The 24,001-nt window shown below is 42.5% G+C and overlaps 1 protein-coding gene across 1 annotated transcript in view; it reads right to left on the bottom strand.

Annotated features, from left to right (window-relative positions):
• Window positions 1-24,001, bottom strand: part of LOC130018446 (developmental pluripotency-associated protein 4-like) — a 78,250-nt gene that overhangs the window by 1,404 nt on the left and 52,845 nt on the right. The window contains exons 5-11 of the mRNA XM_056109143.1: window positions 12,370-12,451; window positions 11,130-11,207; window positions 9,046-9,190; window positions 7,517-7,677; window positions 7,368-7,418; window positions 6,901-7,171; window positions 2,278-2,473 (exon numbers count right to left, since the gene is read on the bottom strand). Coding sequence (XP_055965118.1) covers window positions 2,278-2,473; window positions 6,901-7,171; window positions 7,368-7,418; window positions 7,517-7,677; window positions 9,046-9,190; window positions 11,130-11,207; window positions 12,370-12,451 — 984 coding nt within the window. The remainder of the gene's footprint in view (window positions 1-2,277; window positions 2,474-6,900; window positions 7,172-7,367; window positions 7,419-7,516; window positions 7,678-9,045; window positions 9,191-11,129; window positions 11,208-12,369; window positions 12,452-24,001) is intronic.

Below are 24,001 nucleotides of genomic sequence, written 5' to 3'. Positions count from 1 at the left end.
TTCTGTAGTTCTAGCTCTAGACTCTGTGTGTGTGTACAGAAAACCTCCCAAGGCAGCCAATTCTTTTCATCACTTGCTCAGTCAACATCCATTACCTGTATCCATGACTCATGACTGCTTAGAACCTCATGTTACTTAAGTAGGTTTATTAATGTACCCTTATCTTCATTTGATAAGAATTTCTACACATCTAAACATAATGGCTTTCTAGAATAAAACTTTTTTTACTTGATGATTTGATTTTAATGCCATATTTAAACTCTGCACACCTCTGGCCCAATTTTCTCATCATAATTGAGATGTAGAAATGGAAGTCTAGTAAAGTAGCAATTAAGAAGTTTGCTAGTAGAAATGGTTGCTAGTAGAAACAGACTGTCCAGAACTGTCTTTCCTTCATCTGGTGTTGCCACTACTTCAATAAACAGTATTCTCCCTTTCACTGTCATCCCTGATTTGCCAACTGTGTTGGTTTATCTTAATTTAAAATAATATTCTACATCCCCTTTCTTTTTCTCTTTGTTTTTTGAGAAATAGGAACAATGATTAGTTTATATGCTTTATGCATGGAAAAGTCAATTTATCAGGCCTGTTCTATCAGGTTTATTTCTGACCAGTCAATCATTTTATTTAGTACAATGATTCCAATTTGGCTTGGAACTTTAGTTTTACAGAAAAGCCTCCGCCCCCACCCCCAAGCTCTTTGTTAACACCCTTCTGCTCTTTCATGATCGTGTTTCTAAAGTTCATTTTTTGCTGAATATAATGATATTTTATTGATTATTGTCACATAACTAATACACTTTCAGAAATACCACTGGCAGTGGGTAAAATATAAATCAACAACAGTCAAAACTTTTTATAATTGGACCACAAACTAATTATATTACGCAAAATTTGTAATGTTCAGATTTTTACTTGCTTACACTGTACATTTTTTTAATCGTGGATTACGCAAACCAATTCCACTGGAATAATTTTTAAAAATTCAGTATATAACTTAAAATGCAATTTAATATTGTTCTAACTCTCAATTTAAGAACATTTATACACATAACTCATTTAATTTTCACTGCTCTTAGATAGGCATTATTATGTTTATCTTATAAATAAAACTGATACTATCTATCATAGACTTTCATATTTCGTAACAAAGAACTTCCTTTCAATTTCTACTATGCCCTCTTTTATTATAGAATTAGCACGACACCATATGCTGAAATATAACCTTACTTCTCTCTAGCCATTTTTTTTTTTTTTTTGCTTTTTGGGTCACACGGGTTACTCCTGGCTCTGCATTCAGGAATCAGCCCTGGAAGTGCCCAGGGGACCATATGGAATGCTGGGAATCGAACCTGGGTTGGCCGCGTGCAAGGCAAACGCTCTACCCGCTGTGCTATTGCTCCAGCCCCAACCATTTCCTCTTTCAAGAAGCCTCTTTGATATTTCTCTGCATTACTTTCGTACACTGCTTGGTATTAAGCTATTTATGTTTCAGGTATCTCTATCAGCTATAGACAAGAGAAAGTGGCTTTTATTCTTTTTCTTTTTTAGTTTTATTTTGGGCACACTTAGTGAGGCTCAGGGGTTACTCTTGGTTCTGCATTCAGGAATCACTCCTGGTGGGCTTGGAGGATCCTACATTGTACCGCAGATCAAATCTGGGTTGGCTGCATACAAGGCAAGTGCCCTACCCACTGGACTATCCCTCCAGCCCAGAAAGTGTTTTATGTTTGTTTGTTCATTTGAAAATAAACCATTATTTCTGTACAGTGCACATACTTGGATATAATGACACAACATTTCTTCTGAATTATGGGATTCGAGATAGAAGTCTTTTTTTTTTTTTTTTTTTTTTTTGCTGCAGGGGGCCAGTGACACCCAGTGATGGCCGGGTCAAGGCAAATGCCCACTCTAGCCCCATCAGATAGAAGTGTTAAACCCTGACTTATACTCTTTTCCTATGGGATATACTTACCTGAGTGATGATTTTCTTGAAACTATTTACTGACAACTTAATCTTGGAAGATTGAATAAAGAACTACTAGCTATAGCTGGAGTGGGTTTCTAAAGTTGGTTCATGCAGCCAAGCTGGGTTCAATTCCCTGCCTTCCAAATGGTCCTTCAACCCCATAAGAAGTGATCCCTGAGCACTCAGTCCAGAGTAATCCCTGAGCATTGCTAGGTATGGCCCAAAAAACAGAAAGGAAAAAAAGTTACTATCTGTCTTTTCAAAAGCCAGGTGCCTAATTTGATTGGTAGAAAAGCAGTAGGTGATACCTTTGGACACATTTAGGGCACAGCATATTGTCCTCCATGCTTGCGGGTGGAAAGTTGCAGGAGGGGAGCAGGAAGAGTGCACACACTTGCCCTTTTCTCTCGGGTACCCAGGCTTGTCCTGCATGAAACTGTAGACGAACCCATCCTTCTGCGTTTGCTGGGAGAGTTCTCCCATGCACCACACACCACCTGACATCTGGGAAAGGAAAAAATGCATTATGAACACAGCATGAACCAACTAGACTGTTCCAGAGAGCATCATGGCCTTTGAATCTGCTCTTTGTCTGCTCAAGCTCCATCTGTGAACCTAGCATCTTAACTTAACCAACTCTATCCGCTCTGTAAACGGAATGAATAATGCAAAATAGTTTTTTATTAAACTTTTTTAATTATATTTTTGTTTCTGTTGGGTTTCAGGCTCAAACCCAGGGCCTCACATATATAGTACAAGTACTCTATGACTGGGCTGGAGCGATAGCACAGCGGGTAGGGCGTTTGCCTTGCACGCAGCCAACATGGCCGACCCGAGTTCGATTCCTCCGCCCCTCTTGGAGAGCCCGGCAAGCTACGGAGAGTATTCGATATGCCAGACACAGTAACAACAAAGTCTCCAATGGAGACGTTACTGGGCCCGCTCGAGCAAATCGATGATCAGCGGGAGGGCCTTTACTTTACTTTTACTTTACTCTATGACTAAGATATATCCCTGATACCTGTTTAAACCTTTGAGCAACACAATGTGTGCAAGCTGTGTCCCCCGCACTACCCCAACACCCCCCCCCAAAGAAATTAGAGGGAAAAAACCCAGTAGAGATCATCCTATTATATACAGATCCAATGCAGTCCCCATCAGAATTTCCAGAGTAACTTTAGAGATATGAACAAAAAAAATTTACATTGAGTAATAAAATTCCTAAAAAGCAGAAGAATCTTTGAAGTAAAAGATACGTGGACTTCTCTATTCTTAATTCTAAATTGTATTGCAGAGTTATGTTAATCAAAATTGTGCAGCACTAGACTAAAGGCAAACTCTTAGATCAATGGAAATAGAACTAAGAACCAGAGATACACCATCAGATATACTGAGAGTTAATCAAGTTGCATCAAAGAAGAAAGGGGCATGAAGTAAGCAATGAAGAGTCATTAACAAACAATGTTGGGAATACTGGTTATTCACATATTAAAAATAGCAACAAAAAATGAAAACTACATCAAGAACCAGAGAGAACTGCCTCAATAGGCTGAGTGCATGCTTTGCATGCAACAGACCTAGTTTTGGGAGCAAACTGAGCACAGAGACCAGGAGTAGTCCCTAAGCACAGTTGGTTGTGACTCAACATTTTTCTTGGATCCCTCCCACCCCTATCTCACACCATATACAAAAGACAAGTCAAAAAATGCACTAAAGACTGGATATTGGCTCTGAATCCATAGCATACACCAAGAAAAGTAGAGAATTCATCATAATACTGACTTTAGAGGTGTTTCCCATCATTTTATGTGACTGACAATGATAAGAAAAGCAAAAAATAAACAAATGGGACTAAATTAAAAACAAAATTCCACTACAATAGAAACAATGACTTGAAGATAAAGTCACTCTATTAAGTGAGAAAAAAATATTTGCTCAGGGCACACTAAGGATTAAAATCTAAGATTTTCCCAGGAGGTTCACTCCATGGCTTCGAGGCCAGCCGCACACTCTAGGGATAAAGGCAGCTCAGATAGAGAAGGGAGCACCAAATAAAGGGTGCTGGGAAGATCCGCCCAGGATGGGAGATGCATGCTGAAAGTAGACTATAGACTGAACATGATTGCCACCCAATGCCTCTTCTGCAAACCACAGCACCCAAAAGGAAAAAGAGAACAAAACGGAGTGCCCTGCCACAAAGGTAGGATGGGATGGGGGATGTAGGATGGGGGGTGGGAGGAATACTGGGATTGGTGGGGGTGGAGAATGGGCACTGGTGGTGAGATGGGTACTCGATCATTGTATAACTGAAACCCAAGCACAAAAACTTGTAAGTCTACAACTGTACTTCATGGTGTTTCACTAAAAAAAAAAAAAAATCATATTAAAAGAAATCTAAGATTTATAAAACAGTCACAAAGTATGACAACTAAAAACCAAACAGCCACCAGCCACAATAAAAAAAAAAGGGAGAAGAGCTAAACAGATACTTCATCAAAGACACAGAAAGCCAATAGGTATATGAAAAAAATTTTCATCCCTTATTATGGAAATGGACACCAAAACAGTAATGAGATAGGGTACAAGGCGCTGGAGCAATAGCATAGCCAGTAGGGCATTTGCCTTGCCAGAGGCCAACCCAGGTTCGATTCCTAGCATCCCATATGGTCCCCTGAGCACCGCCAGGTGTAATTCCTGAATTCAGAGTCAGGAGTAACCCCTGTGCATCACCGAATGTGACCCAAAAAGAAAAAAAAAAAAAGCCTGAAACCACCAGTGTTGGCGGGGATAGGATGAGAAACAAACCATCATACACTGTTAGCAGAAATGTTCACTGGTTCAGCCTTTATGGATAACTGTGGAAACTTCTCAAAAAATTAAGCACTATAGTACTGTCCTCCCATCGTTCATCAATCTGCTCAAGCGGGCCCAGTAACGTCTCCAATGCAAGACTTGTTACTGTGTTTGGCATATCGAATACATCATGGGTAGCTTGCCAGGCTCTCCAAGAGGGGCGGAGGAATTGAACCCGGCTCGACCAGGCTGGCCGCGCGCAAGGCAAACACCCTATTGCTGTGCTATCACCCCAGCCCAGTGCCAAAGAATGGGTGAATAAATAAAGTTGTGGTATACAAGCATAATGGAATACAACTCAGGTATAAGAAAGAACTAAAATTCTTCAGTTAGCTAGCCCAGGGATAGAATGGACGGTAAATGAGGTGAGTGAATAAGTTAAAGTGAAAGGTCACACACCAAACTCACTCATATGTGGCATATAAGTAAACACAGTAAGGTGAGGAGAAAAGAGAATTGTGCCGGGAAAGAGAAGGAGACTTGCTGGAGATAGTATAATGGATAGGAAGCTAGCTTTGCACACTGCCAACCCGGGTTCGATCCCCAGCCATCCCATATTGTCTCCTGAGCTTACCAGGAGTGATCCCTGAGCACAGAGCCAGGAGCAAAACTCGAGAATCAATGGGTATGGCCCCCAAACCAAAATAATTTTTTAAAAATCGTAATTTGATTAGGGGTGGGGGTGGGGGATAGAGACGCAGTGGTTGGACAACTCTTGGCAATGCTCAGCACTATTCCCGCCTCTGCACTCAGGAATCACTCCTGGTGGTGCTCAGGGGAGCATATAAGATGCTGGGAATAGAACCTGGGTCAGCTGCTTGTAAGACAAACACCTACTCTGCTGCACTATTTCTCTGGGCTCCTAAAATCCTGATTTGGTAAAAAAAGAGAGAAGTGTTAAAGGTGTGATAGTTACGAATGAGTAGATGAAATGATCAAAACTTAGATTTTCATCTGGGATTCTAAGAAAAAATCAGATTAATAAGTGATGAGGCTGTCTTCGGCAAAAGGAAAATTTACATTCTGCCTCTAGGCAGTTAAGAGGAAGCTTTGTCTGGGTTTTCTTAATTGCCTTTAGCTCAAAATAATTTTTATGTCAGAGGTATATTTTTCAGTGACAGAGCACATTCTTTGCATGTGTTAGTATCACGTTTGATTCTTGTACAACCAATAAAAAAAGGCAGGCATATTATGGAATGCCATATTCTGATCTGCTCCAAGAGAATTACTAAATCAAATTGGTCTGGGAAGTCTTTTATTAATTATGTTGAGGAGTCTCAATACAATAGACACTGTATTGTGCTAACTAGTTTATGATCTTCCTGCATAGCATATTCTATAATTCTTACTACATTACTTTATGATGAGGGAACTGAAAGCTGTAATTATCAAGTTAGCTTATTTAAAAAATTTTGAGATAAAATTGCTTAATAACACTGCATACATTTCAAGAATACAGCTTCATACTTTGACATCTGTGTATCCTCCATTATAACCACCACCGGAATTGTCCATCTACCATCAAACAATTGACCTCCTTGATCTAAGTGACCCATTTGACTCACCATAAACAACCTGTACTTAGAAGATTCAGGGCTCAAGCTCTGACAATACTTTAGAGCGATGGTTTTCAGACCACGTCATCAGCATAGCCCAGGAAGCTGTTCAAAATCAAAATTTCTAGGCCCTCCACAGATCCAAATCCCAAATTTGGGTCTGGGCCTAGGCCTAACAGCCACTCAGGTGATTTTGCTAAATTTTAAGATATTTTAAGATCAATATTAAGATAAATATCAATATTAAGATCAACATCAAGATTAAATTTTAAGATCAGATATTAAGATGAATGAAACTCATTTTTGGGGGGGAGAGGGGTCACACCCAGTGATGTTCAGGAGTTACTCCCGGCTCTATACTTTGTAGTTATTCCTGGTGGTGCTTGGGGGACCATATGGGATGCCAGGGATCAAACTCAGTTGGCCTCGTGCAGGGCAAATGCCCTACCCACTGTACTATTGCTCTGGCCCCAAAACTCATTTCTTCATCTGGACCAGAACCAGTTCTTACTATTAACTTACCACAGGATTCCTGTGTTGACTGTGCCTCTACTTCTTCTGTCTTCCCAGCCATGGCTGCGATTCTTGCCCAGGAGGCAAACACAGAATCTGAAGCTGAAGTGGTCACTACCACAGTTTCTGGTCCCTCCAGGACAGGTACCATCTCTGCTCCAGGAATAGCCACTTCTGATGTCCCTTCAGAACCCTCCAGAGCTATTTTTGCCATACCCATCATTGATCGCCTCTTCGATTCTGTCAGGATCCTTGCCTCTTTTGCATTATCAGGAATGTCCTAGAAGGGGGATACAGAAGATCAAAATGTCTCAAATTTTATTATTCTTTGTACAGAATTGGTGAAAAGTGAGGTCAGGGATAATTCTCTTTAGAAGGAGGGAACAAGAGCCCCATTTGATCTCTGGTGCTAAAAATGACAATTAGGGTGAGAATTAAACTTCCTGCTCTGCCAAATTTCCAAAAAAATGACTCACCTTCTGATTTGGGTATGCATATTCACAGATTCGCTTATATATATCCAATTTCTAAGACGAAAGAAAAATGAATTAATAAAGAAAGGTCCCTATCCTTTCTTGCAGCAGCATGAGGGTTGGTGGGGGTCTCTCGCATGCCAGGCCCTTACCTGGCCTTTGGTGCTTATCTTTAGTTCACGGCCCCAGGCCCGAACAATGTCCCGGTGAAGCAGGTTGACTGGTGGCATTTGAGAGGGCAGTGGGGGAATTGGTATCTTCTTCCTAATTCTGACTTTTTCACTGCCCTGTGATGCTCTTTGTGAACACGAAACTGAAAAAGAATGGAATAAAATAAATAATTAACTTCTGTTTAAACTTTTAGATTTTAAAGTTTATTTATGTTTGAATTGTTGAGGTCACAATCAGTTGCTGGTGCTTGTGGACCATTCCTGTTGAGTTGCCGAGGGATGGAACGGGGTGGGGGTGGGGGTGTTTCCACATGCAAAGCATTTGTTTTGGTACTCTGATCTTTTTCCTGGTCCCTTCACTGTCTTTCAAACTACCATTACTTAGTTCTCACAGTCTAATCCCCATTGTACTCGAAGGAAGACCATCTAACCTGTGAGTGACAGGACTTGGAACTTATGATACCCCTTTTCTACTTCCTAAAACTCTTTGCCACTCACTGTTCACATGATTTGCTCCTTTGTGAGCCCTTCAATTCAAGGACTCCAGGAGATTACATGAGATATTGCACTTCCTATCCACGGGGAGTGATAGAAATGTTAGATCTGAGATCATAAATAGCGATGCTTTGTCCTCCTCTCACTAAAAATGAAAGAAACCACCTGCAATAACATAACACATGAAATCACTAATGCTCACGATTTTCCAGTCTCACTGCAGACGGCTCTCTGGCAATTTTGCCTCATGCTTGTACCATTCAGGAAAGACAGACAGATCACCCCTCCAGAGCAGAAACAACAGTGAGACTAACCATGCCCATGATTTACTGAGTACAGTGTAGATATTTTGCCTAATTAACACACTAATTATCGATGTAAATCATGACTGATATCATTTCCCACATCCAACCCGGCAAGGTAAATAGGAAGTGGAGTTTCAAGGTTAGGATTTCAAATTTACCAACCATCTGTCCCCAAATTACCACACATTAAAGATGAAATGACAATCAGAACCAAGTCTGCTGTGGAAGTTTGGAAACAGATAAAATTTGTTTTCTAATTTTGGATTTTGGAGTCATACCATAAAGTGCTCGGGAACTCTGGGGAACTGGGGTATCAGACCTGAGTCAGCAGCATGCATGGCAAGTGCCTTAAGCTATGTACTATTAACCCTACACTATGTCTCCAGTTTGTTTTTTGGTCACACCTGGTGTTGCACAGGGGTTACTTCTGGCTCATGCACTCAGGAATTACTCCTGGCAGTGTTCAGGGGACCAAATGGGATGCTGGGAATTGAACCCAGGTCGGCCACGAGCAAGGCAAATGCCCTACCCACTGTGCTATCGCTCCAGCCCCTCCAGATCAAGTTCTTAATAGAAATAACCAGAGACAGGCTTCAGGAAAATGAGATTTAAGAAAGGTTTCATAGAGGACAGAAATCTCGACTTAAAATAAATAAATAAATTTCTTTAGACCCAAGAAAATGGAATTTGAGGATTTATTAGATATTCTACCTTTGTCATCATTCATACTTATTTTTCGTTTGGTCCCCTTTGCTGGGATTCTCTGAGAAGTCAGTGTGCTTGGTTCACTAGAAACTAGGCATTTCTCTACCAACGCAGTTGTGGATCGTAAAACCTCTTTCTCTTTGGAGTTCTCCTGTGGAGACAGAAACCAGTCAGTTATATTCTGGTGTCCAAATCCATCACAAACACTGCCTGTCTTAAGATAACTTGCACCAGAGTAGCACGACAATCCTTGACGTTCGCTGGTGGTGGAGATTCTTCTCCAGATACCTTCTTAATACCTAGCACTATTTATAAGATAGGGAAGTAATGAGGAAGAAATGGGAGGCCAGTTCAAAAGCAATACAAAGCATGAGAAAATACAGATAGCTGCAAAAAAAAAAGTAGAATGAAAGTGGCTCTGCTTGGGGGAATGTGAGGTCCTTATATCATGTAAATATTCATATCACTCACCTAGAACATTTTACCCCATTTATGTTTTTTTTTCTTTTGTCTTTCTCAAATAAATGAGTTTTCATACTAATGCCAGAGGAACACTGTATGTCCACCCCAGAACTTCACTGCACTGAGCATAAGTATATTAAAAAATTTTTTTTTTTTTTTTTTGCTTTTTGGGTCATACCTGACGATGCACAGGGGTTACTTCTGGCTCTGCACTCAGGAATTACTCCAGGAAGTGCTCAGGGGATCACATGGAATGCTGGGAAGCAAACCCATGTCAGCTGCATGCAAGGCAAAGGCCCTACCGGCTCTGCCCCCAGTATACTAAAAAAAAAAAATCAATGCAATCTACCATCCTCTCATCTCCCATTCCAGTCTTCCAGCCTGCCTTCATTTTGGGGCTACCCTTGGCACTGCTTAGGGTCACACCAGCTGTGCAGGGCCAAGTAAACAAGCGAATGTGTGACCATGTGCTGCCAGGGACTGAACCTGGGGCTCCCGTTGGCTAACACGCACTGCGGTCTCAGCACCTCCAGTCAGCTTCTTCTTACTACTTTCCAGTGCCCCAGACTCCAGTTACAAATTCCTTTCCTTTCTAGCTACTTTGGCCTCAAGGGAAATCACTGAGCTCCACCCTCGGTCCATTTAAATGTCTTTCCTCCTGCTGAATTTCAGTTTAAGTGTTCGTTCATCTGAGAAATCTTTTGTAGTCTTTATAAACTAAAGTCATCTCTCTTGGCAAAGGCCTCAATTCCCAGCACTTGTCAGCTGCAAATTTACAAGCAAGTCAGGAATTAAATCCCAGGTCAACTACTCCCCAAGTGTGAATTCTACCAATTCCACAAATTAACAATTGTATGCCGTTTTTACATCTCTACAGCAATTTCACATTGGTATTCAAAATCTACATTTGCAAAGCACTTACACAATTCTCATTCTCTGGCCTCCCTGGAGTCCTAGAGTTGGAAGTAAAAGTGACCAGTGTTAGGAAAGAGACCAGAGTACACTCAAGCTTCACTGTGTCTCTGCCTGGAGCCGCTTGCCTGTAACCTTTAATTCGGTCCCAACTCCACCTCCCCAAGTACCATCAATGCCTGGTTTTTGTCTTTTTCCTAGACTCCGCTCAATCGCCTCTTCCTAAAACCTTGGTTTTACCTCCCTTTTTCTTTCTCTTCTAACCCTCCAGGCCCCACACTTTAATATTCTTTCTACTGGATAAAAAAAAAAATCCATCCAAAACCAAAACAGGAAATTTGCTATCTTATTATCACTTCACTCCAAAATACTGCGCTGCAATCACTTTTTAAAAAAAAAAAATCAAGAAGGAATTCTAAGAATCATACTTCTCCAAAAGAAGAAAAGGATCACGTGGACTCAGGGTGAGAGTAAGATACGAGAAGATTCGCAGGGAGAGAAGACAAATCTACTGAAAGTGCATTTACCTCGCTTGCTATGGACTCCTCCATACTCAGAAAAGCAGTTCATAGGTTCGTCTGGTTTTAAAATGGTCCCAGGCCCGGGACTGTTCTTCGAAGGTTTCCGCCCACTTCCTGCTACCTGAGGCTTCCTCTCCGCGCCCGGCCCCTCCCCCGCGATTTGGGAATGCGAAGCCTGGGGGACGTCTCACTCACCTGGTGACAATTGTATGGATGGGTTAATAGATTAATACTACCATTCCAGTCCTTTTCTGGGAAGTTTGCATAAAATTCCTAGAGGGTTAGGGAAGTTGAAAACTTCTTCTGAAAACTTCCAAGCGAAATTGCTAGAAACTTCTGAAAATGATGTGTGTTGGGGGGGTTGTTTAATGATGGAACTGGGGGATGGGAGGATGGGGGTGGGGAGGGAATGGAATTCTGGAGCCCAACCTGGGGAATGAAAACAGTGAAAACGCCTTATCATTGATCACACACATTGTGTGTGTCTCTCTCTCTCTCTCTCTCTCTCTCTCTCTCTCTGTCCTCCCCCCACCCTTCCTTTTTTCTCTTTCTCTCCCTCTCTCCCACTTGCTCCTGGCTCTATGCTTAGAGCCATCCCTGACAGTGCTGGGGAGTGCCTTCCCAGCTTTACTATATCTCTGAAGGCTCCCCAAACTCCACTCTTAAGCAATTAAAATTGTAGCTTTCCGTCTGTACTAGTAATAACTAGCCTCTCCCCATCTGTCAGCAACTAATAAAGTATTGGTTGTAAATAAATTCTAAGCCCAGAAGTTCACTTTTATCCTCAATTTTATTGTTCAAGTTTTAAAAAAGTATTTGATGTGAACAAATTCCAAGTTTAAAAGTACACAATTATTGTTACTCTCTATTAGGTTTTTCTATTTTTCGTATTTATTTAGAATCAGTTTTCTATAGAGTTGCATTGTCACTTTCCAATAAATTTTATGTAGTTCTCATATGTTTCTTCACTCATTAGTTCGTCCAATTCTGAATCTAATTCTGAATTTAAGTGTCATCTGATCAACTATGTTTATAATAAGATTTGTTGACAAACTCTGGGTTTTCTGCAAAAGTTTCAGTTACCTTTCCTGAAAGAAAATAGGGTTCATTAGCAGCTTTCCATTTTCTAAAGCATCAACTTTTTTTTTTTCTTTTTGGGTCACACCCGGTGATGCACAGGAGTTACTTCTGGCTCTGCACTCAGGAATTACTCCTGGCGGTGCTCAGGGGACCATATGGAGTGCTGGGAATCGAGCCCTGGTCAGCCACGTGCAAGGCAAACGCCCTAATCGCTATGCTATCGCTCCAGCTCTTCAACTTAATTTTTGTTCAATTATATAATCACTTCATCTCCCCAAATTCCTGTGCACAACTACTAATTCCCACTGTTCCAGTACCATATTCCCTAGCTGCCATTCACCGCTGAGTTACTCACCGGAGAGTAGAGAGGACTGAGCAGGCAGCTGGATTCAGCCTGCAGCCTCCAGGGCAGGGGTAAAAAGCCGAATTCCTGCAGCCTGCGGGGAGGGGGGGGGGGGGGGTTGCAGGTGGAGCTCCCCTAATCCCCGCCCTCCCCCATAGCCATGCTGGCGGGCTCAGGGTGCTAGGAAAGTGGGGAAGAAGGGTCTCCACTCAGAGTCTTGAAACTCCTCTGTTCTCTAGTTTTTCCGTGACAAATCGACTCATATAATTGCATTGGAAATTTGCTGGCTGGCACAGCGAGTAAGAAGGTAAGAGAAATCAAGTCTTGATTAGCAGCATTGTACCTCTTGAGCACTAAGCTACTGACTCCCAAAGAGGCTCTTTGTGGGGTAAGCCTGCAGCAGAGAAAGGCCTGTCACCTCAGAGTGACAGCACACTGGACCTCCCACCCTGTCCCCCAAAATACCAGGAAGTCCTAATTCCACATAGCTGCCCCCACACTCCAATTCTCACCTGAAAAACAGTTTTTAAAATGCCTCCTTCAAACTGTGAGAATTACACACACACACACACACACACACCCACCCCTCTCTCTCTCTCACACACACACACACACACACACACACACACACCCTCTCTCTCTCTCACACACACACACAGTGCTGAGTTCAACACACAGGTATTAAGAAAATACAATCTGTAATTTGTATTGCAAACACAGCGTCTGTTGAGATTACGATTTATACATATGAACTTTTGGGGAGGAGACAGCATTTTATTTTACATTTTTGTTATTTCTCACTTTAGCAAAAATGTAAAATATTACCTTCTCTTATTTTTTAGAGTCACCACGACTTAAAATACTGCTGATAATTGAACTTCTTGGATACAAAATTCTAACAGCACATGCTCTACCAGACTCTCCATTTTCCTCTACCAAAGTTCCAAGGTCCCCTATGGCCCACACCTCTTTCCTTGGTAATACAGATTTGTAGACTAATGCGCAAGTACTATTGCCTTTGGCTATTTGTTATTCCTTTAGTTTGCTTTTTTACATCCCACATATAGAATATGAGGGGGGGGGTGTCACCATTTTAAAACAACTGTACCAACCATTTGGAAAAACAATTAATACCCCTGTGTATAAAGGGAGTAACAGAGCCTGATTTAAAATATTTAGGCATAATTGGAAATAATACTTCATTCTTAAATGAAGCAAAAAGCTAAGTGCCTTTTAACTTGAATTTTTGCAATTGTAATGTATAAACATGTTAGATTAATGTTGGGCTGGAGCGATAGCACAGCGGTAGGGCGTTTGTCTTGCACTCACCCAGCCAGCCCCACCTAGCTGGGTTCGATTCCTCCGCCCCTCCCAGAGAGCCCGGCAAGCTACTGAGAGCAAGCTGCCTGTGACGTGTTCAATATGCCAAACAGAAACATGGTAACAAGTCTCAAAATGGAGACGTTACTGGGCCCGCTCACGCAAAATCAATGAACAACGGGAGGACAGTGACAGTTGGATTAATGTTCTGAAAATTTTACTGAGTATCTCCAATTACAATAATCGGAGGACTGTACTTATAAAAATCTTAAAGAAGTTTGCCTAAGTTATATGTTTATGTTTTATATGTATGTGACAAAATATATACCTAGGTATGACTTGGCTTCTCAAATTTTTTTGTTGTTTGTTTGTTTTGGGGTCACATTCAACTGTGCTCAGGGCCTACTCCTGACTTTGTGTTCAGGAATCACTTCTGACAGTGCTCAGGGAAGCATATATAGTGGTGGGGAAAGAACTCCGGTCTGCTGTGCGCAGAGTGATTGCCTTTCCTGCTGTGCTATCATTTTAGTCCTGGTTTCTTAAATTTAAAGTGGAAATAAGTTTATTGTGCTTTTCTTTAGGAGGGGTTGCTTAGAGCATCACCTAAGAGGGTGTCAGACATGTGGTGATTCACCCACCCAGGGTCAGCTAGCTGCAATGCAAACAACTTAACCTGTGTTCTATCTCTCCAGTGCAGTTTAAACTGCATAATCATCACAAGTAAATTGATGTGCAAAATTTGTCATGAACGTTTCATTGTCAAAAAGAAAAACTGTTCTTTACTTTTTTTACTTGTTTTGTTTTGTTTTGTTTTGGGCTGGAGCGATAGCACAGCGGGTAGGGCATTTGCCTTGCATGCGGTCTACTCGGCCGACCTGTGTTTGATTCCTCTGCCCCTCTTGGAGAGCCCAGCAAGCTACAGAGAGGACAGTGCTACCGTGCTACAGTATTTTGTTTTATGACCATACCCAGTGGTGCTGTGGGAACTAGGCAGCCGTGCTCAGGACAGGCCCTGGAGAATGTCAGCCATTTGAGCCATATCCACCGTCCAATGTCACTGCTTTTTAGTTCTTTTAGGGAGCTGGAGAGAGTTTAGCAAGTAAGGCACTTGTCTTGCATGCAGTTTACCTGGGTTCAATCCCCAGCATCACATAGTATACTATCCCCTGAGCACATTCAGAAGCAGATTCCTAAGCGCAGAGCTAGGAGTAAACCAGAGCACTGATAGGTGACCTAAAATTTTTTTTTTAAAGTTTTATATTAATGCCAAAAGTTCTATCTACTTAAAATTTTATTTATTTATTTTGGAAAGGAGAGGGCCACATTAGCTGATGCTTAGGATATATTCCTTTTTCTGTTCTCAAGAGTCACTCCTAGTGGGCTTGAGGGTCTGTGCAGTACTGGGGATCAAACATCAGTCTTTCACAAACAAAGCAAGTGCTCAGCTTTTATTTTCATTTCTTTATTTTTAATTTAAGTTCCAGTTACCTTTTATTTTTTTCACAGTTACAAAGTTGTACGTGATTAGGCTTCAGTCATACAATGTTCCAGCACCTGTCCCTTCACCAATGTATGTACATTTACCACCACCGATGTTCCCAGTTTTTTTTCCACCTCCCCATGCCACCTCCCCATGACCCGTCAGCCTCTATGGCAGGTGCATTCTCTCTCTCTCTCTTTCTCTCTCTCTCTCTCTCTCTCTCTCTCTCTCTCTCTCTCTCTCTCTCTCTCACACACACACACACACACACACAAACACACACCTCTTCTGGGCATTCTGTCTGTCTGTTCTCCCGTTGTTCATCGATTTTGCTTGAGTGGGCCCAGTAAAATCTCCATTTTTTGAGACTTGTTACTGTGTTTGGCATATTGAATATGTCACAGGTAGCTTGCCAAGCTTTGCTGGGCGGGTGAGATACTCTCGGTAGCTTGACGGGCTCTCTCCGAGAGGGGTGGAGGAATTGAACCTGATTCCGCTGGGCTGGCTGCGCGCAAGGCAAATGCCCTACCGCTGTGCTATCTCTCCAGCCCTTCTGTGCATTAATGGTTTGCAATACAGGTACTGATATATTCTCACGTATATCCTCCTATCTCCTTTCAGCACTCAGATCTTGTCCAGAGTGATCATTTCCAACTATTACTGCCATAGTGGTCCCTTTCTATCCTAATTGTCCCCCCTCCCCCCCGCCACTTGTGGGAAGCTTCCAACTGTGGACAAATTCTACTGGTCCTTGTTTCTACTGTCCTTGGGTATTAGTCTCATATTATGTTTTTTCTTTTATTAATATACCACAAATCAGTGTAATCATTCAGTGTCTGTCCCTCCTTCTGTCTCATTTCCCTCGGCATGATACTCTCCATATCCATCCATTTATAAACAAATTTCATGACTTCATGTATCTATGTGGCTGCATAGATATGGTACATCTTCCATGATAGATGTACCACAGTTTCTTTATACACTCATCTGTTCTCAGGCAGTTGGATTGTTTCCAGATTTGAAAATGGTGTTCTTGCTACATTAGGATCCTCCATGTATTATGGATTCACTACCAGGATCTCACCGTTCTACAAAGAAGTGATCATCCATGTCAAGAGAGGGGATCGGCAGGATGATACCATTTCACTGAAACTCTTCAGTGCCACCCTCGAGAAAGTCATGCGATGACTGGAATGGAAAGGAATGGGAGTGAAGATAGATGGTTGGAAACTACACCACATCCACTTTGCTGATGACATCATTTTAATACACCAAACATTAGCTAAGTGGCACAAATGCTGGCTGACTTTGACTGTGAGTGTGGAAAGGTCGGACTCCAGCTGAATCTCACGAAGACAATGTTTATGAGAAACAGTCTCGTTCCTGATGTTCCATTCGCTCTCAATGGAATGACCGTCTCCGAATGCAACAGTTATGTGTACCTAGGTCGAGAAGTCAACATGACAAATGACCTGGCACCCGAGCTGCGCAGGAGGAAGAGAGCGGCTTGGAATGCCTTCAAGAGTGTCGAAGAAATAGCTAAGAGGATGAAGAACCTCTGGCTCCGGGCACATCTCTTTGATTCCACTGTTCTTCCTGCATTAACATACGCCTCAAAGACCTGGGCCCTAGGATAACAGGATGAGAATGCTATTCGGGTCTCCCAAAGAGAAATCTCCCAAAGAGCTATGCTTGGAATATCACGTTTCACTCAAATGAGAGAAAGAATCTGGAGTTCTGACCTCTTTCTAGGGTCAAGAATCAGGGAAGCTGTCTTGTTTGCCAAGGTGTCGAAAATCAGATGGGCTGGACACATAATGAGATTTGGAGACGACGGCTGGACCAGAGCCATTACTGACTGGATTCCACGGGACGTCTAAAGACTGCATGGCTGCCCACCTACCAGATGGTCAGACTTCTTCGTCAAGACCCTGAATGATCGGTTTGAGGCTCTTCGTGTTCCTAGAACAAACAGATGCCATTGGGTTACACGAGCACGCGAGAGGGACAAATGGAGACGTTACTGGTGCCTGCTCGAGCAAATCAATGATTAACGGGAAGTCAAGTGATCAAGTTCTTGCTATGCATTTTTCACCCCCCCACCCCACCCCACCCCCAGGTGTATTCCCAGTAGTGGTATTGCTGGGTCAAATGGGAGCTTAATTTCTAGTTTTTTTGAGGAATGACCATATTGTTTTCCGAAAGGGGTGGACCAGTTAGTATTTCCACGAACAATGAATAAGAATTCCTTTCTCCCCACATCCATGTCAGCATTGGTTATTCTTGTTCTTTTTGATGTGTGCCAGTCTCTGTGCAATAAGATGATATCTCATTGTTTTGATTTGCATTTCCCTGATGATTAGTGCTGTAGAGCATTTTATCATGTGCCTTTTGTCCATCTAGATTTCTTCTTTGAGGAAGTTTCTGTTCATTTCTTCTCCCAATTTCTTGATGTGGTTGCATTTTTTTTTCCTGTAAAGTTCTACCAGTGCCTTAGATATCTTGGATACCTCTCATCAGAGGGTATTGGGTAAATAATTTTTTCACTTTTTTTTTTTTTTTTTGCATTTTTTGGCTTTTGTAGTCACACCCGGAGATGCTCAGAGATCTTGGCTCTGCACTCAGTAATTACTCCTGGCAGAGCTCAGAGAACCATATGGGATGTGGAGGATCAAAGCTGGGTGGGCCATGTACAAGGTACAAGGTAAGTGCCCTACCTGCTGTACTATTGCTCCAGCCCCTTTATTTGTATCTTTGTAACCATTTCTTTTGAGGTGCAGAAGCTTCTTAGTTTGATGTAGTCCCATTTTTTTTACATTAATTTTCACATCTTCATTTTATTTTATATTATTTTTATTAATGAAACACCATGAGGGAGAGTTGTAGACTTACAAATTTTTGTGCTTGGGTTTCAGTTATACAATGATCGAGTACCCATCCCTCCACCAGTGCCCATTCTCCACCACCACTGATCTCAGTATCCCTCCAACCCCCCCAACCCCCCCATTCTACCCTGCCTCTGTGGCAGGGCATTCCCTTTTGTTCTCTCTCTCCTTTTGAGTGCTGTGGTTTGCAAAAGAGGCATTGAGTGGCAATCATGTTCAGTCTATAGTCTACTTTCAGCATGCATCTCCCATCCTGGGAGGATCTTTGAAGATTCTTTTAGCTTCAATGTCATGGAGGGTTCTGCCTGTATTTCCCTCCAAGTCCCTTATCTATTCAGGTCTGATGTTGGGGTCTTTAATCCATTTTGATGCCCAGCTTTTAAAACTGTCTTTCCAATCTTATTTTAGAACTTTCATCATTTTAAATGTTTTTGGTTTTTTGGCCACATGCAACAATGCTCAGGGGTTACTCCTGGTTCTGCACTCAGGAATCAGCCCTGGATGTGCTCTGGGGTCTATTTGGGATGCTTTATGGCAATTGAACCGAGGTTAGCCCTGTGCAAGGCAAGTACCTTACCTGCTGCACTATCTCGCTGGTCCTAGTGAGAACTTCATTATTTAATCTTTCATTTATTTATTGGGCTGGAGTGATAGCACAGCAGTAGGGCATTCGCCTTACAAGCGGCCAACATGGCCGACCCGAGTTCGATTCCTCCGCCCCTCCAGGAGAGCCCGGCAAGCTACCGAGAGTATTCGATATGCCAGACACAGTAACAACAAAGTCTCCAATGGAGACGTTACTGGGCCTGCTCGAGCAAATCGACGATCAACGGGAGGGCCTTTACCTTTACCTTTTTACCTTATTTATTTATTGAGCCAAAGTAAATTGGACATCTACTAAGTATGTGGCAGGGGAAATGCAGTGTAAAATAAAAGCAGACAAGAACTTTACTCCCATGTATTTATAACCTGGTTGGGAAGACAGATATTAAGTAAATAAAATTAGCCAGTGTTCTTTCACAAGATTTTTAAAGAGCATTATATTGAGCCGGTGTGATAGTACAGCAAGTCAGATGCTTGCCTTGATTGTGGTAAACCCGGGTCCTATCTCCTGCACTTCATATGGTTCCCCAAACCCTACTAGGAGTGAATGATTACTGAGCACAGAGCCAGGAATAAACCCTGAGCACCACAGCTGGGTGTGATCCAAACCAATCAATCAATCAATCAATCAATCAAAAGGCTGCAGAAGTGGAGTAGTAGGGGTTGTAGTGGTGCAATAGTAGCTCACCTGACCAAGAAAGTGAAAAAAAAAAAATCAGCCCTGAGGGATCAGGTAATCTTAACTGAGTGGAGGAAGAGAAGCCTCTCTGCCCTGAAGAAAGGTCACTCTTGCTTCCTTAGAAACTGACTTCAGAGCCTTGGGACTGGCGATTAGAGAGGTAGCAGCATATGCGAGTGGAATCTGGTCCTCTTTTCTTTTTCTTCTTTTGGTTTTGGGGATCACATTCACCAGAGCTCGTGATCTATAAATAGCTCAATGCTGAGCCCCCACTCCTAGCAGTGCTCTTGGAACCATAAGTTGTTCTAGGGACTTCATAGGGGTTGGCTACCAAGCAAGTACCTTAACTCTTATGCTATTTCTCCAGTTCTGTTGGCCTTTTATTCTTTAGCTAAGAGCAATGTCAAGCTGTGGAAAAACTTAAACTGGGAACTGGAGAAATAGTAAAGAGGTGAGGTGTTTGCCTCAAGTGAAGTTGACCCCAGTTTGAATCCAGGCACCACAGCCATGAACAGTCCCCAAGCACTCAGAAATAAGCTCTGTAGCACTGTAGCACTGTCCTCCCGTTGTTCATCGATTTGCTGGAGCGGGCCTAGTAACGCCTCCATTGTGAGACTTTGTTGTTACTGTGTTTGGCATATTGAATATGTCACAGGTAGTTTGCCAGGCTTTGTAGTTTCCCAGGCTCTCCGAGAGGGGTGGAGGAATTAAACCTGTCAGGCCAACTGCGCGCAAGGCAAACACCCTACCTCTGTGCACTCAGAAATTTTAAAAAAAAAAAAAGAGAATGAAAAAAATTATGCTAGGGAGGGTGGGGTGGGGAAGAGGAACAGAGTCATATGAGCATTTGTAAAGATCTCTCAGCTACAATAAGGAGAATAGAATAGAATAAAAGTAAATATGGGCAGGTTGGAAGTTACAGGGGTCAGTTTCGGATCTGAGATACTTCTAGAGTGTTAATGTAGAGTTAAATTGTGGTTGAGAGCACAGATTTAAAGGCAGACTGCATTTAAACAACTCCCCCTATCCCTTTAAAAACAAGACAATAAATCCCAAATGAGTTGCTTATGCTAAGTTTCAGTTATCAAACTGAGACTTAATTACAGTCTCTGTCTTTTGCAGGAAGGTATCTGGAACCAAACAAGGTTGAATCCTCTTATCAGCCAGTAATCTGCCTAGCAGAACCACGGTGCCCCCTAGAGAGAGACATTGCCACAACTGATTCACTTTTTTTTTTTTTTATTAGTGAAACACCATGAGGTACAGTTGTAGATTTACAATTTTTTGTGCTTGGGTTTGATTATACAATGATCAGATACCCATCCCTCCACCAGTGCCCATTTTCCACCACCATGGATAATATCCCCCCTACCCCCATCCCCCCATCCCCCCCTGCCTCTGTGGCAGGGCAATCCCCTGTGTTCTCTCTCTCCTTTTGGGTGTTGTGGTCTGCAGAAGAGGCATTGAGTGGCAAACATGTTCAGTCCATAGTCTACTTTCGACATGCATCTCCCCTCCTGGGAGGATCCTCCAAACACCCTTTATTTGGTGCTCCCTTCTCTATCTGAACTGCCCTTTCCCCTAGAATACCCGGCTGGCCTCTAAGTTATGGAGTAATCCTCCTGGTGCTGATCTCAGCTATTCTTGGGTATTAATCTCATATTTTGTTACTTTATGTCCCCCAGATGAATGCAATCTTTCTATGTCTATCCCTCTCTTTCTGACTCATTTCGCTTAACATGATACTTTCCATGTTGTACCACTTGTATGTAAATTTCATGACTTCATCTTTTCTAACAGCTACATAGTACTGTGGGGCACACACAGTGGTGCTCAGGGCTTACTTCTGGCTCTGCACTCAAGGATCTCTCCTGGCAGGCTAGGGGGTGGCAGGGTGTGTGTATGGAATCTAACCCAGGTCAGCCCTGTGGAAGACAAGTGCTCAAATCTTCTATACTCTTGCTCTGTTTCCCTGATCCACTTATTTGATCTAGTCTTAGTTCCTTGTTCTCAGCTCCCTTCTGTTCATAAAAGTTTTTTCACTTGTACAGGAATTTAGAGCTACTTTATTATGGATAACTGCTTTGAATAAGCTTTTCTTATTTTTTTTTTTCGCTTTTTGGATCACATTAGCGATGCACAGGGGTTATTGCTGGCTCATGCACTCAGGAACTACTCCTGGAGGTGCTTGAGGGACCATATGGGATGCTGGGAATCGAACCCGAGTCCATAGCAAATGCCCTACCCACTGTGCTATCTCTCCAGCCCCTTCTTTTTTTTATTTTTTAATTTTTATCAGTGAAACAATCAGTTTGAAGCTCTTCGTGTTCCTAGAACGAGCACACACCATTGGGCTACACTAGCACGTGACAGGGACGAATGGAGATGTTACTGGCACCTGCTTGAGCAACGGGATGTCAAGTGATCAAGTGATTAGTGAAACACCGTGAGGTACAGTTGTAAACTTACAAATTTTTGTGCTTGGGTTTCTGTTAGACAATGATCGAGTACCCATCCCTCCACCAGTGCCCATTCTCCACCACCACTGATCCCAATATCTCTCCCACCTCCCTTCCCCCCATCCCACCCTGCCTCTGTGGCAGGGCATTCCCTTTTGTTCTCTCTCTCTCCTTTTGGGTGCTGCGGTTTGCAAAAGAGGCATTGAGTGGCAATCATGTTTGGTCTATAGTCTACTTTCAGCATGCATCTCCCATCCGGGGATGATCCTCCCAACACCCTTTATTTGGTGCTCCCTTCTCTATCTCAGCTGCCTTTTCCCCTACCGTGTGTGGTTCAGCCCCTTCTTAACTTCTTTTTTATTGAATCAACACGAGTTACAGTTACAAAGTTGTTCATGATTAGGTTTCAATCATACAATGTTCCAACATCTTTTCCTTCACCAATATATATTTTCTACTACCAGTGTCTCCAGTTTCCTTTACGCCTTCCCCTTGGACAATTTTTTATACAATAAGTATTTTAATTTGAAAATCATGAGCAGATGATAGAGTGTAGAAACAGAAAGTTCACAAACTATTTAAAACCTGAAATTGCAGACTAGAACTAAATGGATAGTACTGAACAGCAGAGTGGAAGCATGGATAAATCTGCAGTATTCTAGCAGCTTCCCATGCTACAGTCTCCAAGGAAAATCTGACAGGATCAGATACTGAGCCAAGCTAGTGATGAAAGTTTCTATTATAGTTACTTGTGGATCCTAGATCCTTCCATTGGAGTTCACAGCTTTTATTTGAGCGAAAGACCAGCTGACTGATCTCATTAACTTTGGTGACTTGACATCTGATTATGCAGCCAATAAAATTATTTGTAAATATTAGTTCATATGAAATAGTCTGAACAGATGCCTCCAGACCACTGAGTCCAGACTTGCCATGCATCATGGAAACATGAGATGGTTTCATTGCCACATCCTAGATGGTCAAATCTGGCTGTCGATGAAGAGGCTTCCTGTCCTTGAAGGCACAGACCTCTAAATATGATTTCTCCAGTCAGTGTTGAGGCATATGGATGTGGTAGGTGTGGGCAATATACTCACTGTAGCTGTCTGAGCTGGACCTATTCTTACTACCTATAAGGAAGACTGGAGAATTGGATAGCTTGGCACAGACTTTGAAGATGATATTACTGGGTCCTCCAAGTGGCCATTCTGTCAGGACAATTGTCTGTCTTCTGAGATGTTTATAGTGTACAACAGTGTTTTTCAGTCATATTGCCCTTGGTGGTCTTTATTATGTTTCAAGGGGGTCACAGGTGAGGATTTCATAAATGGGGGGGTGGCCATGGCAGGAGATTAGGAGATGATAGGGAAGGGAGGCCAGAGTAAGGAACAAGGTCTGAAGGTGGGGCATACTCAGAAAAAGGTTGAGAAACACTGATGTCTAATCACTCTCTTGGCACATCTTAACTGATTCTCTGTTCTTTCCTGAGAGACTATCTTTTTTTCCAAGCACAAGGAGATTTCCATGTACAGGGTGAGAGTGCCCTTTAATCCCAAATCATTTGTGTCTGTGTGGAGCTGTGTGGAACAGTGTTCCAGGAAACTGACTTTTGAATAGCCAAGTCTTAGGTTTGCTAAGGCGGAAGCCCAAATCAATAGACATGTGGTGATTAAGGGAAAGTGGGGAGCAGGTGGAAAAGGGGGGACCCCTATGCCCAGGCCAGTAGGTGGAAAAGGTAGATGGGAGTGTGGAGTGGAAAGAGAAGAAATAGACCCCTGTAAAGGAAGGAAAGTAGAAAGTTAAGAGAGGCCACATTTGGGGGTGGGGGGAGAGGCTAACAATTTTTTGGCAGGGCAGCTGTACCCAACAGTTCTCAGAGCTAACTCCTGGTTTTGTGAACTCAGGGATCACTTGGAAGGGACTTGAGACACCACATGTGATGCTGGGAAGCAAAATAGGACAACTACATGCAAGGCAAGCACTTTACCCACCTATATTATCACTCATGCCCCAGGAATCAAACACTTCAAACACTTAAGCTACACACACACACACACACACACACACACACACACACACACACACTCTTAAACTTTTTCTATTTAGGTCAGAGAAATAGTACAGCAGATAGGCTATTTTCCTTGTGTGGGAATCAAACCATCAAACTATGGTTTGATTCCCAGCACCCCATATGGTCTGGTGAGCCCAGTAGGAGTAA

The sequence above is a fragment of the Sorex fumeus genome, unplaced genomic scaffold (genome assembly GCF_029834395.1).
Source record: "Sorex fumeus unplaced genomic scaffold, SorFum_2.1 ptg000265l, whole genome shotgun sequence".
In the NCBI taxonomy this organism is placed as follows: domain Eukaryota; kingdom Metazoa; phylum Chordata; class Mammalia; order Eulipotyphla; family Soricidae; genus Sorex; species Sorex fumeus.
This window is presented reverse-complemented; position numbering and strand designations above follow the sequence as displayed.